Source organism: Pyricularia pennisetigena, chromosome 3 (assembly GCF_004337985.1).
Source record: "Pyricularia pennisetigena strain Br36 chromosome 3, whole genome shotgun sequence".
Classification (NCBI taxonomy): domain Eukaryota; kingdom Fungi; phylum Ascomycota; class Sordariomycetes; order Magnaporthales; family Pyriculariaceae; genus Pyricularia; species Pyricularia pennisetigena.
Genome location: NC_043742.1, coordinates 7,819,191 through 7,836,532, shown reverse-complemented (window position 1 = coordinate 7,836,532; position 17,342 = coordinate 7,819,191). Strand labels below are relative to the sequence as shown.

At 34.3% G+C, this 17,342-nt stretch overlaps 1 protein-coding gene across 1 annotated transcript; it reads right to left on the bottom strand.

Moving 5' to 3' along the window:
• Window positions 1–260: 260 nt before the first annotated feature.
• Window positions 261–371, bottom strand: PpBr36_03887 (uncharacterized protein; the record flags this gene model as incomplete). Its single annotated transcript, XM_029891056.1, has 1 exon — window positions 261–371. One exon carries the CDS (start codon window positions 369–371, stop codon window positions 261–263), a length of 111 nt encoding a protein of 36 aa, XP_029752826.1.
• Window positions 372–17,342: the final 16,971 nt, after the last annotated feature.

Sequence of the window (17,342 nt, the reverse complement as noted above, 5' to 3'; positions counted from 1 at the left end):
GGCCCAGCATATATAGGCGTTAACTGCATGCCTACTCCTTTGTAATAAGGATCTGGAGCCTTGTGTATTTTCATATTACTAGGGACCCCGCGTCCGTTCCTATACGAAAAGGTTAAACGGACGAAAATATGACCGGTAATAAATGATTTTTGTCCTGGAACCCCCTTACTCCCCCTGTTTCTCGCAAGTGCCGTCATCTTTTACCGTTCCACGGTATAAAAAGTCAAATGTACATCCCTTTGGCTCTTTCTTACCCCAAATCAAATTACACCTGTCGAAAGCCATAACTTCATATTTTTTCCCCTCATAATTGAACCATTGTGGTACACCCGTTTGAAATGCCCATATCCACTGCCCGCCCTTTCCAGCATTAACGTTGAACGCGCAACACAATTTTGTGTAATCAATTTCTGATTCTTCAGGTGACGATGGAGAGCTCTCGTATCCTTGTGAGGCCACGACTTTGTTTGTCTCAAAAGCCACCAAGGCCAAAACCGCAAACGAATGAAAGAAATGCATAGTAACAGCGAGAATCAATGTTTGTATTATATCACTGCGTTAGGTATTCCGCTTATTATGCTGGCGAGAAGGGTTTAGGGTGCTAACCGGATTTTATAAAATTGCTGGTAAAATGCAAAACTGCAAAAGCGATTTAAATAGAAGATAGTGTATAACAAATAAGTGAAGATAGTGTAGAAAAAGGCAATTGTTTATAAAGGTTTACCCAGTAAAACCAATTGGAAGCGCAGGTGAAAGGAGCGGGTATAAATACTTTGGTATTGGTAGGATCTATTTTTATCGAGTATTCTATTTTTTGACAGCTTATTTGTTTAAAAATCCGCAGGGCTTATATTTCAAAGTTTGAAAATTTTTCAAAATTGATTTCCACAATTTCCGGCTGGAATGCCACTGTGGAAACCAGTGGGGTGAAGCTAAATTAGTAGGAATCATCTTTCCTGAGAGAAGTTCAGCATTATAATCTATTATACTTGTCCAATTATTTACTAAAGGCAATTTAGTATATATTAGTTAATTATATGCATTAACTTGCATATAATAGGTCCACTTTCATCTCTATATAATACACAAATTATAGTCCCGAAATGGGGCTGTCGGCGTTATCGGATTATCCGTTGATTTTATATTTATAGGAATTGGGATTTGGAGTTTAGCGAACGGGATTAATTACCCTGTACCGGGTATAATACCCACCCTGCGACTACGAACCAGCCACCCTATTCCACTGCGTGCGAAACCAAAGATGGTTTCAATAATAACAAACGTGTTTTTTTTTCAAAAATCCATATAAAATCTTTTTTCGGAAACTCATCTGCGGTACCGGAACGCTTTTCGGCGTGCAAGATTTCGATATGGGAAGGTAAAGAAAGGGAGTAAAACAAAATCTCCTAGTCTGAGGACAACTTGTCGATTTTCCCCGCTTATGTCGGGTATTTGTACTGCCTTCGCACTGTGTATACACCGCATACGTAATACCATGAGTATAGCCACTGTATACAATTAAATACTCGAATAAATAAATAAATAAAAATCGTAAAGATATAAGGTAACCTGCGTTGTAATGAATGAACTTCTTATATTTTTTTAACGCAGGAGCCGTTGGTATATTTCTTGCAATTATATAAATATTTAAATATTAAATATACTTTTCAATCTTTAATATATATTATTATATTTGATTTATCATTTTAAGCAGTGATAATTTTTACATATAAAATATATTAATATAGAACGGACTTTCAAATTAGAGTGGCGGTGGAGAATGCATACGATTACCTAGTCTCAGTGCTCAGACTAGACCCCCCTGCTTCGCAGTGGGGACCGAACGCTCCATGTACCTTTCAGCCACATGGCTTTTCGACCAATTACATTGGCCGAAAAGATCGCGCTCGTTCTAGTCTGAGGACAACTTATCGCATTTCGCCGTTCATGGCGGTACCACCAACGATAATCTGTCGCATTTCGCCGTTTATAACGGTATTTTTAATAATATATTTAATATTACGATATCGCTTATAATTATTTTATTAATATAAGGATAATTTGTGGTATTCTGCCGTTTGTAGCGGGTAAATGCAATATATTCGCATTATAATGGTAAAAGAAAATAATGTACCCATAGTATGCAATTAAATATTCGTATCAAAAGATAAATAAAAATTATAAAAATATATAGTAATTTGCGTTAAGTTTATTGGAGTTTGCTGAGTACTTGAATGCCGGCCGCGTCTTTATAGCTACTGTATTTGGAAAGATATTAAAATATTAAATAAAATCTGTAATTTTTTATTATATTTAATTCTTATTTTAAATAATGGTATGCAATAATTATTTTAATTTAATTTACAGCCTTTATACCTTAGTAAACCTAATACTGCAAAGTGCATGCAATTATCGATTGAAACAAAAGTTTTATTAATATTTTTCTATAAATTAAAAATTTGTTAAAAAATTAAATAATTTACGCAAATATTGGTAAAATAAAAATATTCTCACTTTATATATTTTTTAATCAATTTGCTAGTAGATTCTATTTAAATTCCTTTTTTATAAATTTTATTCAATTAAATAAAGCAAAAAATATAAAAAAAATACAAATTTAGCATTTTTTTATATAAAAACATAAAAAGGGCCGGTATTGCAAATCGGGTTTTACGTTAACGTTTATTTATATATATAATCCACTTTTTCAAATTTTGGTTTTATTAATATTAGAATTGGTAAAAATGTAAAAGCATTTCGATGGTAAAATATATATAAAATTGGATATACCTTACCTATCCGCATATTTAAGGGCTTATATAACTAGGTATACGTACAAAAATGTGATATTATATTAAGTATATATATGCCACCCCCCACGTGCAAAAACCACAAAATTCTGCTGCAAAACAAAAATAATATAAAATTAATTAAATAAAGCAAAAAAATTTATAAAATACACATTTACCATTTGTTTTTATTAAACAGTTATCAAAGCCGATATTGTAAGTACAATTGGACTTGGACGTTTATTTATATACGTAATCGAATTTCTGAAGTTTTGGTTTTATTATCGTTAAAATTGGTAAAAATATAAACGAGTTTCGATTGTAAATTATATATAAAAAAATATATACTTTGCCTATCCGCTTATTTAACTGCTTATATAATCCGATAAAAGCACCAAAATTTCTTATAACGATATATACATATATACGACCCTCCACGTGCAAAAAGTATAAAATTTGGTCAAAAATTAAAAATAATATTAAAAAAAATCGAAAATCGAAAAAAAAATCGAAAAAACAATACCGCCATAAACGGATTAAGGGCGGGTTATATCCAACTTTTAATTGGCGTACCGGGTGCAAAAAGTTTTAAATTTATGAAAAAGGCCTAACAATTCCTATTTTCAACGATATTTTTTTTTTTCGATATTTTGCGTGGTTGTGGAATAATAAAGGAATGTCGGTCGCAAAAAGGCCAAAAATACCGCCATAAACGGCGAAAATCGACAAATTGTCCTCAGACCTGAACCAGAGCGTTCTTTGGATGGACCCACAGGTACATTGCAAAGCCGCAATTGAGCCACGAAGTGGAGCGAAGCGAACGAAGTGGATCAATTGTGGAGCTCTGGGCTTCAGGGATGAGCCCTGAGACTAACGATTACCGCTTAAAATAAATATTATATTAATATTTTTCATTTCATAAGTATTTTGTTAAAAAAATTCGCCCAATTGTTTATAAATTGAAAAAAAACTCTAATGAAACAGTTGTGGTATATAATGATATATAAACGCTATTTAACGTTTTTTTTACCATTTATATTTTATTAAATAATATAAAAAATATAAAAACAGTATAATTTTACCATTTCTTTTAACAGACAAAATATAAGAACCGATATTACTAGGCGGATCTTATGTGGACGCTTGTATATATACGTAATCCAGTCCCTGAAGGTTTGGTTTTATTATCGCTCAAAGTGGCAAAAATATAAAAGCGTTTCGATTGTAAATTTTATACAAAATTGTATATACCTTACCTATCCGCTTATTTAACGGCTTATATAATCAGGGATATACACCAAAATTTGGTATACAGCTATTATTACGTATACCATCCCCCAACTATAAAAAGTTCGAAATGAAATTAACAAATAAAAACAATGTAAAATAAATTCGAAAATCGAAATAAAATCGAAAAAACAGTACCGCTATAAGCGGATTAAGGGCAGGGCCTAGCAAATTCGCCCAATTATACATATCAAAATATACATTAAATCGTTGTTAATAGCGGTACTAAATGCCATTTTCAACGTATACACCGCTTTTTTTTACGATTTTTATTTATTTTTATATAACGGAGTGTTAGTCGCCGAATTGACGAAAATACCGCCATGAGCGGCGAAAATCGACAAGTTGTCCTCAGACCTGAACCAGAGCGTTTTTTGGATGGACCCACAGGTACATTGCAAAACCGCAATTGAGCCACGCTCAATTGTGGAGCTCTGGGCTTCAGGGATGAGCCCTGAGACTAAGTCTCAGTGCTTTAACTAGACCCCCTTGCTTCGTAGACGGGACCGAATAGTCTTAGGGCTTATCACTAAAGCCCAAAGATCCACAATTGATCTATTTCGGTGGCTTCGCTGCACTTCGTAGCTCAACTACGGCTTTGTAATGTATTTGTAAATCCATCCAAAAAACGCTTTAGTTTAGTTTTATGGAGAATTTGTCGATTTTCGCCGTTTATAACGGTATTTTCGGCATTTTTGCGACCGATGTTTCCATATTATTCCATAATTACGGAAGATATTGGAAAAAGAAATATCGTTAAAAATAGGAATTGGTAAGCCTTTTTTATAAATCCAAAATCTTTTGCACCCGGTACGCCGATTAAAAATTGGATATAACCCGCCCTTTACCCGCTTATAGCGGTATTCCCATGATTAACCAATAAACACCATCGATACCGATTGTTTATTTTACTAATAACGATTATAATCTGTTAAAATTTAAATATGGAGAATGGCATATATAAAAGGAATCTTTATATATAAATTTGAATATAAATAACGCAAAACGATTAATTTTATAATCCGCATAAAATATACGTTGTGTAATGCGTCTTATATTTACCTATGAAAACACCATTATTCCCGCAAACGCTTATATATTCGTACCAAATCATATGTATAAAATATCTGGAAACAAGTTTATATATTTTGCGCTTTCCCACTAAATTGAGGCAATTTCCGCGGTTTTAATCCCGTATACGCGGCTGTAAATAGCTCCTCCGACGGAAACTTATTTCGGTAATTATATGCCAAAACTAAGACTTTTCATAATTTAAACCTATAATGTAAATTCGTTTTTTCAGCTATTATATAGTTTTTTAACATTTATAAACCTTTCAATATTCCTGCAGAAATCCCATATTACAACCAAATGCAATATATATGCCCGGTTTTATATTGTATAAGAAATATTATTTTGCTGGTAAAAACTGGGTACGGTAAAAATAGAATGTTGCAAACTATTTCGGTTATTCGTAATAATATCATCATTGTCCAAATGATGTGAGGAGGTTACGAGATAGAATAAGCTTAATCTTGAACGCGGGGAAAGGTGGATCACGTATAAGGCTGATGGAACGTTGAAATGGCAGATAACCGTCTGCTAGCGGGTAATAGAGATAATATATTGTTATTGCACAATCGATGCGTTGAATCGTTGAATCGATAAAGGCTATGAAGGTGATAAATCTAAGGCTAAGTTGTGAATTACGTGTTCGAATCCGTAGGTGCAGATCTTCGATCCGGGTGTCCGGAATGCGGGGTCACGTCACATGCTTTGGCCTTATTCATGTGACTGACCTGCCGACCTATTGAGCCTAACGGCCCATTGAGCCTAACGGGCTATTTTGCTTATGCATACACAGAAAATCTGCGACTATAACGGGATTCGAAACCACGCACTTCGACGTATATATGATATAGATTATGGTACGTGCATTATACCACTAAGCTAGATTGAATATGACGTATTTGTTTTGTTGCTGAAATTATGAACAAAGACGTAATATATAAAGCTTTGTGTGTATAAACGCGTATACGTTTTATTTGTTATTTATTTACTTATTCGATGCAGGGAGACTAACAGAATTAGCCCGAGTTAACCGTTATAAGATAATGCAGGGTAGGTAATATAATTAGCCCTGCGCTAGCCATGTTCACAATTTCGTTATAGGTCACTGTTGTTTTTCAAGTTCGTGGTTATTTTCGTCACAGGTATTTGGTATATTATTTATTATTACCATTTTTGCAATAGTTATTCCTTTGGATAACAATTATATAATGATGGTACGATAAGGTGCAATTTGAGTTTCTAACATAAGCATATTGAAATCGTCCACTTTTTAAATTTCTGGTTTTAGCAATAGGAAAACATCCAATTTAAATTTCAAACAATAACATAAACCAGATTCCAACGTTTAAATATCCAATGGAATGGGCCTTCGTACTCGCAATTTATTTTTTTATGTTACCAGTTTGTGAGTACAATTGGTTGCTGTATTTTCTTTCACTGGTTCATTTTCGTAAAACCGTGATTCTATTAATATATCGTAGTAGAATTTGATCTAAGGGGTAATAACGATATATTTTTCCATATTCGGATACGTGAACAATATGGGTTACTAACAGGGGCTTAGGCATTAGCCTAGGTGCGGCGTGGTGCTAGTTGCGCTATAAGGCCTGTAATTACAGGCCTAAATGCACTAAATTGTTCACTAAATTTGGGATCAATGAATTCGATTCATTGGTGGGGGAAAATTTGCTTTGTCTCCCTTATATACTCTCCGACATCGAAATAGAGGTCCGCACCCCGCAAAGCGTTCCGCTGCCGCACAAGATTTTCCGAAAAAATATTTTATGTGCGATGTTGAAAAAACACCTTTATTTCTATACAAACCATTCTGGTTCACACTAATTTGCTAATTTGGTGAAAATTTCAACCCGGTACAGGGTAGCTAATTCTTGAATGCAGGGTAGGTGTTAAACCCAGTATAGGGTCAACCCCATTCGCTAACATTTTGAATTGCAATTCCTGCAAAACAAAATATAACGGAAAATCCGACAGCCCCAAAAGCCCCATTTTGGCACTATTTATTATGGTTTATAAACAGATAAAAATGGACCCAGGACATGCTAAATAACGCATATAATTTATACCCCCTTTTTTTCCTATTACTTACAAGAAATCGGAAAAGAAAAATACCTAAAATATAAAACCCTAAAAAAACATCCCCTTTATGTCCCAACCCGACTCGAACTTCCTATATAAACCCCCTGGATAATTAAACCCTTTGTACCGACCTGTAACCTCCGAAATGGACGAACCCCGGAATTGGAAAAAACCCCCAAAATTGTAACAACCCCCGGATTCGTACTCCCGATTTGCATAATATTAACCCACGGAATTAACTTTTAAACCAGGTAACTAATCTGGCAGTTCGTTGGTAACAGTCCAGGCTAGGCACATTTTATAGGGTATTCCGAATACGTAAATCGCCCAGAACACGACTTTTTCCAATTCTAATTCAACTTTAGGTATAAAGTCTGTATAAATTGCTTATTAATGAGTCTGTACAAGATAAATTCGGGTAGTAGAACCGGTATCAGGCTAACAAAAATCGAATTTTTGCAAACAAAGGAAATATAATGGGTAATAATTAATTGAGAAACTAATTAAAAATGCCCTAAATTTTAATAGGTAAAAACAAAGTTTTTTATAGGGGTTTAAACCTTATATGCTTCAAAAAGACTTCGTGAATTGGAAGCGTTAAGGGTTTTATTAGGCCATTAGCGGGCATTTGTTTGGATTCCAGGTACTTTAAAATCACTACTTCTTTTATAACTAACTCCCGTACGTAGTAAAATTTTAATAACGTGTATTTAATACGTTGGTGGTGCGTAAAATTATATACGATAGCTATAAAGCCTATATTGTTTCCAAATATTGCGATAAAGCCTTTCGTAGGTAATCCGATCTCTATAAATAGGTTTTTAAACAACTGTGCTTTACGCAAGGCTTCCGCTAAAGCATCGGTTTCGGCTTCTAGGGTGTTTAAAACTATAATACTAACTCTTTTGCATTTCCACGTTATAAAACACCCAAATAGGGTATATAAATATCCGTAAATGGATTTAAAATCTTCCCTAACCCCGGGAAAATCGTTATCACTCAAACCCAATAATTTAAGGTTTTCAAAAACCCCTATGAAAAAAATGGGTGCTAGTTCGGTTTTGAATACTTTATTTCCGTAACAAATCAATAAGAATTTAATACCCGCTAAATAACGTAATAAGTTTTTAAGTACCGTTAAATAAATTATACTGGCTTTTATTAAAAATCATGAAAGCCATTGAACTGCAAAACCAATATCCTGGCGCGTTAATAGCATTGAATATATAAAGGTACCGATAATACGCTGTGATAATCTAATTCCCAACGCATCTACGGGCTTACCCCCGTTATAACTTAGCATACCCGGTTATAAAGGAGCAAATATAAATTTGCAATCAACTAATTCGAACGTTGCTAATATTTCCTCTATATATTAATTTTAATGGAGCCAATATAGGCGTTTAAGCTTATCCTTTATAATTCAATCGCCTAAAAGGTAAATTGCAGGGCCCTTATCTCCCAACGCGTATACGTTATTGAAACGGGCTTTTAAATCCTAAATATATTGCAATTTAAAACCTATTAGCAGGCAATCGTCTACAAGGTCACGATAAAATGTTTGGATTTGACGTTAGAAAAAACGACGGGATTAACGATTAACAATTTAAAACCTTTTTTGAAAAATAAGGGTTTTAGCTTGTTTTACCATTCTTTTGGACCTTGTTTCAAACCGTATACCGCTTTTTCCAATTATATAACCTGTAATGTTTTTGGATTATAAGCCATTCGCACTAAAACTTTAACGGTGGTATGATTACAAGATTTAGCCTATTCGTTAAAACCGTTTGGAATTTGCAAATATATATTTACGTCGGTAAAATTACTATTTAAAAACGCACCGATAAAATCAATTGGTTTTATTTCCCAATTTTATGGATTAGCTATAACTAAAAATATACGCGAGGTGAATGGTATATTAGTGTTAGCAAAAGTTTCGATATAATTTAGGCCTTCGACCTGCAAGAAACCCCTAATGACAAACTTTGTTTTATATTTTATAGGTTTATCAGTTTTATCCTTTTTTAATTCAAATACCGACCGGGTAAAAACGAGTTTACGGCCTACAGGTACTTTAACTTTAAAGATAAAACAAAAAGATTTTGCAAAAACGATTCGGTCGAGTTTAAACGGTAAAACAGTTAACCATTTAGCATTTTTAGGGCTATTTAGAGCGTATTGGTAGCTATTTGGTTCACCGTCTTTAGTGAGCTTTTTCTTTATTTTCTTTTTAGCTTGAAAACAAAAATAATGCACGTAATTTATATCCATTAAATCTGGGTTTTGGAACTGCGAATTTAATTCCATGTTTTATATTGTAAGTGCTGAAAACACCGGAATTTCCGTTGTGTTAGAGGTTGGAGTAGGTACCGCTACCGTTGTAAGTTTTGGGGGGCGAACTGTAGACTATACAGGCCTTGCGGGCATTGTATTTTCAGGGTTTAGATACCGTATAACGGGTGGTAATTGCCTTGTAACAGGGGGTGAATGACGGGTATTTTCGAGTGGTAAATACCATATCCTTTCGAGGCTGTTAAGGGGATAATTATCCACTGCAACGCTGTTATTCTTTTTTAAATTCAAAATTAAAATCCCCCTTTAAATGTATATTTTCCCCATTTAAAATCTGTAACGTTTCCCCTGGAATAACCTAATTCTCAACGGTTATACCTGTTAATTATATGCGTTATTTAGCGTGTAATGGGTCCACTTTTACTTGCATATAAGCCACAATAGATAGTGCCGAAGTGGGGCTGCTGAGGTTGTTAGATTTTCTGTTATATTTTGTATGTTGCAGGAGTTGCGATTTAAAGTCAGCGAATGGGGTTTTACCCTGTACCCGGTTTAATACCCACCCTGCACCTACGAGTCAGCTACCCTGTACCAGGTTGAAATTTTCACCAAATCAGCAAATTAGTGCGAACCCAGAAATGGTTTGTATGGAAATGAGGGTGTTTTTTTAATAACGCATACAAAATTAGTTTTCGGAAAATCGTGTGCGGTACCGGAACCCTTTGCGGGGTGCGGACCCCTATTTCGATGTCGGAAAATATATAAGGGAGATAAAGCAAAATTTCCCCCTCTAATAAATTAAATTTATTAATCCCAAAATAAGTGAATTTAATGTATACAAACCCTGTAATTACAGGCTTTTACAACGCAATTAGCACCACGCCGCACCTAAGCTAATGCTTAACCCCCTGTTAGTAACCCATATTGTTAACAGGTTATGAGCCCGGAAAGGTTTTAGTTTGTGCATTAAAGTGTATTTTGCATCGCTGGAAAGCCTGAAATTTAAATTTTATTTTGGTTATTGTCGCATTTTTAGAGCACGTATATTGACGAAGATATTGCTGTTTTTGTGCAAAATTGTTGGGTTTAGGCGCTTATTTAGCATTTAACCCCCTATATTTACAATGGGGATCGTTAAAAATTAGCGTTCGATTTAAGCCCTTTTAGGTACTGCAGCGATCGCTTGCATTGCAAATCCAAAATTTTTGGTATGGTTTTTATGGATCGTGTACGCTATTATAATTGGTTCAAGTTTCTAATAGGGTTTACGCTAGCGAGTAAGGGCCAAAAACCCCTGTATTCGTTAATTAATACCCCATTAAATCCTAGTGCGTTTAGTAGGGTTTACAATAGCTCATAAACCCGTTAGCGAAATTACGTTAATGGTTACAATACCCTGCAGTTTACCCTGCACCCATTTAACGAATTAAATTCGTTACGTGCACCTGGATTGGTACAAATACCAGGGCACCAATTAATTGGGGATTTTAGGGATTTTAACCCTGTATTGGTAATGGATTTTAACCATTAAAAATAGCAATAAGCCCTGTAATTGGCAATTACAGGCTTATACCCGTTAAAAAGCAAACGGTATAGCAAATTCTAAATTAAAAAAGGTATTTACCCTTGGGCAATTAAATTAATTAATTATAACTATAAATTAGCGAATTGCAACTATAATTCAAGTTACCGTACAATGGAAGAGAGCCCTATGTCGGGCCTTCCAGGCCCAATTCCAACAAGTAGGGGGCTTAACCCCAGCCTAAACGAAGTTTTAACCGCTAAATTACAGGCCCAAAACCTGCAATTAAAAGCGTTAATTACGCAAATAAATAAATTTTAAAGGATAATTTAACAGTTAACTGCCCTATTAACCCTAAAAAGCGGTAATTCCACTAATTTTAATAATAATTTGGAGAACGAACCCGCTACCGCACCCCCTAATCCACCTGGTAACCTAATTTTAAATGACGGGATAAGTAAACAATTATCGAAACGGGTATTTTCCTTCCCCGAAAATTGTAAATTAATAAGGGTTAGCAACTACGATTTGTGGAAACAGGCGTTAATAGTACAGTTTAGGGTGATAAAAGCAGCGGAATTTATTTCCAACCCTGAAATTGGTTATACCCTACCGGAACACGAGCAATTAATCCTATTATTATTTATAAAAAACAGCTTAACCAAAAAATTTTTAAAATCCATTGCATGGTATTCCAACCCCGTAACGGTTTATAAGACCCTGGAAAATAGCTATTCCACTGCATGTGAAATTTGTCGAAATTCACTATATCGGGAATTCCACGTTTCAAATTTTTCGAAATTTGAAGGAACAATACCTGAATTTAACAGCCGTTTTAACTTACTAATAACTAAATTAGCGAACACTAACGTACAAATTAACCCCGTAAGCGTACGAAACTAATATTTACGGGCTTTGGAGGGGATATTCCCTATTTGGAGCGAACGCCAACGCAATACCTAACGGGTTTTGCTGGTAATAGGCCAAAATTCGGAAAAATTAAATTTGCAATACCTTATAACGGACTTTATATCCGAAAACTCGATTTCAGGCTTTATAACGGTTCAAGCCGCTAATTATAGGTTTAAAGGCAGAAAAACAGGTAAAAAAAACGCTAAAAAAGGGTGCTAAAAAGGAAAATAATGGGCAGGAAAACACCTTTGAATTACGAAAAAAAAAGGAAAAACTCTAATTCGGATTCTGCTTTTGCAAAAAATATTAAATCCTCCAACTCCAGCGAATTAACCGCTGGAACGTCCATAATTTTGATGCATTTCGAATTATTTACGGGTTCGATTCCTGGTAACGTTAACGAAGGCGCAGCGTATAACGCCCTGGAATAAAAGGTTAATTCCGCCATTAGCGGAATTATAAAATTACGTTCGGATTCGGATTCGGAAACCGATACCGGTAAAACGCTAAACCTACAGGTTTTAACAATTAATTTTAGGGTTAAAACGAAACCTGGACGCGGCGTAAAAGGGACCCTTAAACTATGGAAATTAGGTTACCCTATCCTGTACGATATAGGTAGCACGCACTATACTTTTGCAAATAAACAATTTTTTACCGATTATACCCCTGGTTTTACAGTCGAAATCGGTATAGGAGGTGGCCCTATTAGACCTATAGGTACCGGAATTGTAAAAATACAGGTCCGTTACGGCCAAAAAGCTGACGAATTTAAAAAGATTACGTTAAATAGCGTTTTATATATCCCTTTGTTTGGAATAAATATCGTTAATGGCTTTATATATTATAATATAGGGGAGTATTATTAAGAAATACCCTGTACGATAAAAATCACAAGACGTGGGGACGTTTAAATACCGTTAAACATTTGTTTTATTTAAAGGTTAAAGGGTGCGATATTTTTGTTCGAAATAACGTTATTTCGAATTACGTTTATATAATAGGTAAATATAGCACCGCTTTCAGCATAGTTTTACAAAGGGTTACAGTGGGCTACGCAACCCCGTTAGAGATGAAATTAAATAATATAAACCCCGAAAATTACGAGGATTATAAAATTTACACCGATTCGGAACCGGAAAAAATACGGTAACGGAAAAGCTAAATCCCAAACAAAATACGGAAATAACCGTAAATGTACCTGTAACGCAGAAATTGAGCGGTAAAAGCCCTGAAAATCCACGTAAAATTGGGCCCCGTAGGCCCGGCACACCGTTAAATAACCCTTTTATACAGCCTAATACAGAAAAAATTATTTCCGAAAAAAAGGGGGTTTCCCATATAAAAAATCTGTTGTTAAAACCTTTTTTATTATCGGATTAAATGCAGGCCCCTGTAAATTACCTCCTTTTAAACCTAAAACGGACTACGGACGGTTGGTTAACCCCTAAAATAAACGGAGTTACAGGTAATTATAACGAAATCCAGGCCCAAAAAACCCTGTTATAGCACAAACGCTTGGGGTATATAGGGTTATTATTGCTAAAAAAAAACCGCCAAAATTACAAAAAGTTTACCTAATTTCGACAAAATTAGGACAATTACCTGTATTGCTTATATTAAAACCATTTTTATCAGGCGTACAAGTAAAATCGCACTCCTTATACCCCCTAATATTTTCGATTTTATAAAAGGTAATATAATGATTTTTAAACTTAATCCTTACAATAAAAAGCCCGTATTTTTGTTATTAGTGGACCGAAAATCACGTTTTCGGTGGTTTATCCCATAAAAAAATAAAACCAAACCTACGGTTTTAATAGTTATTAAAAGTTTTTTTAGGGCTTTAAAAACTACGTACGGGCGCTACCCCCTAAATTTTTACTTTAATAGGGGGTACGAAATTAATACAAATTTTTAAAATTGGGTTACAAACAAAGGTGTTAATTTTAGCATTTCGAATCCTTATAACCACGGCCAAAACGGATTAAGGGAACGATCCGTTAGTGTTATTTTGGATAAACATCGGTTTACCATTATAACGGCGGGTTTACTATTATATTTATGATATTATTTACTGCTTGCCGTAATTAATTTAATTAACCATACAACGGTAATTAATAAGGATTTAACACTTTACGAGGAATTTCATTCCGAATTCCCATTTGGATTACCGCACAAACCCAATTTAGGGTATTTTCGGGCTATTAATACTATATACCAGGTTATTATACCGTTGGAAAAACTCCAAAAATTTAATAAATTGGTTCCCCGCACCGAAACGGTGAAATTTTTAACCTATTTATTAAATTTTACAGTGTTGGTTTACGCACCCGTTAAACGGGCCGTATGTAAAACCTTTACCGTAAAAATTATAAAGGGTATATACGCTGAAGATTTGGTTATTCCAGGGGAAACGTTATAAATTTTAAAAGGGGAAAATACAAATTTAAAAGGGGATTTTAATTTTGAACCTAAAAACGAAATTAATGGCGTTCCAGCGGATAATTATCCCTTAAAAAACCCTGAAAATATAGGGTATTTACCACCGGTTACAGGGTAATTACCACCCGTTATAAGGTATTTAAACCCTGAAAATACAGTGCCCGCCAGGCTTGTACAGCCTACCGTTAGCCCCCCAAAGCCTATAACGGTAGCGGTACCTGATCCAGTATTTAAAACAACGGAAATTCCGGTGTTTTTAGCACTTCAAATACGGAATATGGAATTAAATTCGCAATTCGAAAACCCAGATTTAATGGATATAAATTACGTGCATTATTTTTGCTTTTAAACCAAAAAAGAAATAAAAAAAAGCCCACTAAAAATGGTGAACCAAATAATTATTAACAAATTTCAAATAACCTTGGAAATGCTAAATAATTAACTGTTTTAACGTTTAAATTCGACCAAATCGTTATTGTAAGATTTTCCGTTTTATTCCAAAAATTAAAATACTTATAGGCCGTAAATTCGTTTTTACCCGGCCGGTATTTAAATTAAAAAAGGATGAAAATAATAAACCTATAAAATACAAAATTAAGCTCGTTATTAGGGGTTTTTTACAGGTCGAAGGCCTAAATCAGATCGAAACTTTTGCTAGCACTCATATACCACCTATTTGGCGTATATTATTAATTATAATTAATACACAAAATTGGGAAATAAAACAAATTGATTTTATCGGTGCGTTTTCAAATAATAACTTTACCGACGTAAATATATTTTTGCAAATTCCAAACGGTTCTAACCAATGGGCAAAAAATTGTAATTTTACCACCACTAAAATTTAAGTGGAAATAGGTTATAACCCGGAAAAATTGCAGGTTATACTGTTGGAAGAGGCGTTATATGGTTTGAAACAGGGTCCAAAAAATGGCATAACAAATTTGAAACCCTGTTTTTTAAAAAAGGTTTTAAACTATTAATTTCTAATCCCGCTGTTTTTTATAACGTTAAATCCAAATATTTTATCGTTATTTTCGTAAACGATTACCTACTAAGAGGTCCTAAATTGCAATTTGTTTAGGATTTAAAAACCCGTTTTAATAAGATATACGCGTTGGAAAACAAGGGCCCTGCAGCCTATTTTTAAGGCGTTTAAATTATGAAGGATAGGTTTAAACGCCTACTTTAAGTCCATTAAAATTAATATATAAGGGAAGCATTAGCAACGTTCGGATTAGCTAATTGCAAACCTATATTTATTTCCTTATAACCGGATATATCAAAATATAGCCGGGGTAAACCCGTAAATGCGTTGGAAATTAAATTATTACAGCGTATTATCGGCACCCTTATGTATTTAATACTTTTAACGCGCCCGGATATCCGTTTTGCGGCTTAGTGGTTTTTACGTTTTTTAACAAAAACCATTATAATTTATTTAACGGCAGCGAAAAACCTATTACGTTATTTAACGGGTATTAAATTTTTATTTATTTGTTACGGAAATAGAGTATTTAAAGCCGAATTACCACCCAATTTATTAATAGGGGGTTTTAAAAGCTTAAAATTATTGGGTTTTAGTGATAGCGATTTTGCCGGGGCTAGGGAAAATTCAAAATCCATTTACGGATATTTATATACCCTATTTGGGGGCCCTATAACGTGGAAATGCAAAAAAGCTAGTATTATAGCTTTAAATATTCCAAAAACCGAAACCGATACTTTAACGGAAGCCCTGCGTGAAGCACAGTGGTTTAAAAGCTTATTTATAAAGACTGGATTACCTATAAAAGGCCTTATTGCAATATTTGGAAATAATACAGGTTTTATAGCTAACGCATATAACCCTACGCACCACCAACGTATTTAACATACGTTATTAAAATTTTATTACGTACGGGAGTTAGTTACAAAAGGATTAATAATTTCAAAATACCTGGAATCCAAACAAATACCCGCTAATAATTTAACAAAACCTTTAACGCTTCCAATTTATAAGGTTTTTTCAAAATTTATAAGGTTTCAACCCCTTAAAACTTAATTTTTACTTATTGGAGTTTAGGGTATTTAATTAATTCGTTAACTAATTACCTATTACATTTCCTTTGTGTGAGGAGGTTTCGAGATAGAAATAAGCTTAATCTTGAACGCGGGGAAAAGTGGATCACGTATAAGGTTGATGGAACGTTGAAATGGCAGATAACCGTCTGCTAGCGGGTAATAGAGATGATATATTGTTGTTGTTGCACAATCGATTCGTTGAATCGTTGAATCGATAAAGGTTATGAAGGTGATGAATCTAAGGCTAAGTTGTGAATTACGTGTTCGAATCCGTAGGTGCAGATCTTCGATCCGGATGTCCGGAATGCGGGGTCACGTCACATGATTTGGCCTTATTCATGTGACTGACCTGCCGACCTATTGAGCCTAACGGCCCATTGAGCCTAACGGCCTATTGTGCTTATGCATGCACAGAAAATCTGCGACCACAACGGGATTCGAACCCACGAACTTCAACGTATATATAATATAGATTATGGTACGTGCATTATACCACTAAGCTAGATTAAATATGACGTATTTGTTTTGTTGTTGAAACTATGAACAAAGACGTAATATATAAAGCTTTGTGTGTATGAACGCGTATACGTTTTATTTGTTATTTATTTATTTATTCGATGCAGGGTGACTAATAAAATTAGCCCGTGCTAGCCGTTATAAAATAATGCAGGGTAGCTAATATAATTAGCCCTGCGCTAGCCATGTTCACATACCCCCGTAATTTATTTATTATATAAAATAATAAACAAATTAGCGAGTGGATACGTTTTATTTTATTTATTTTTATTGTTATCCTCTGCACCGTTATTAACATTTGCATAGGATAATAGATCCTTATGCAAAGGTCCGGGTACTGATTTCGT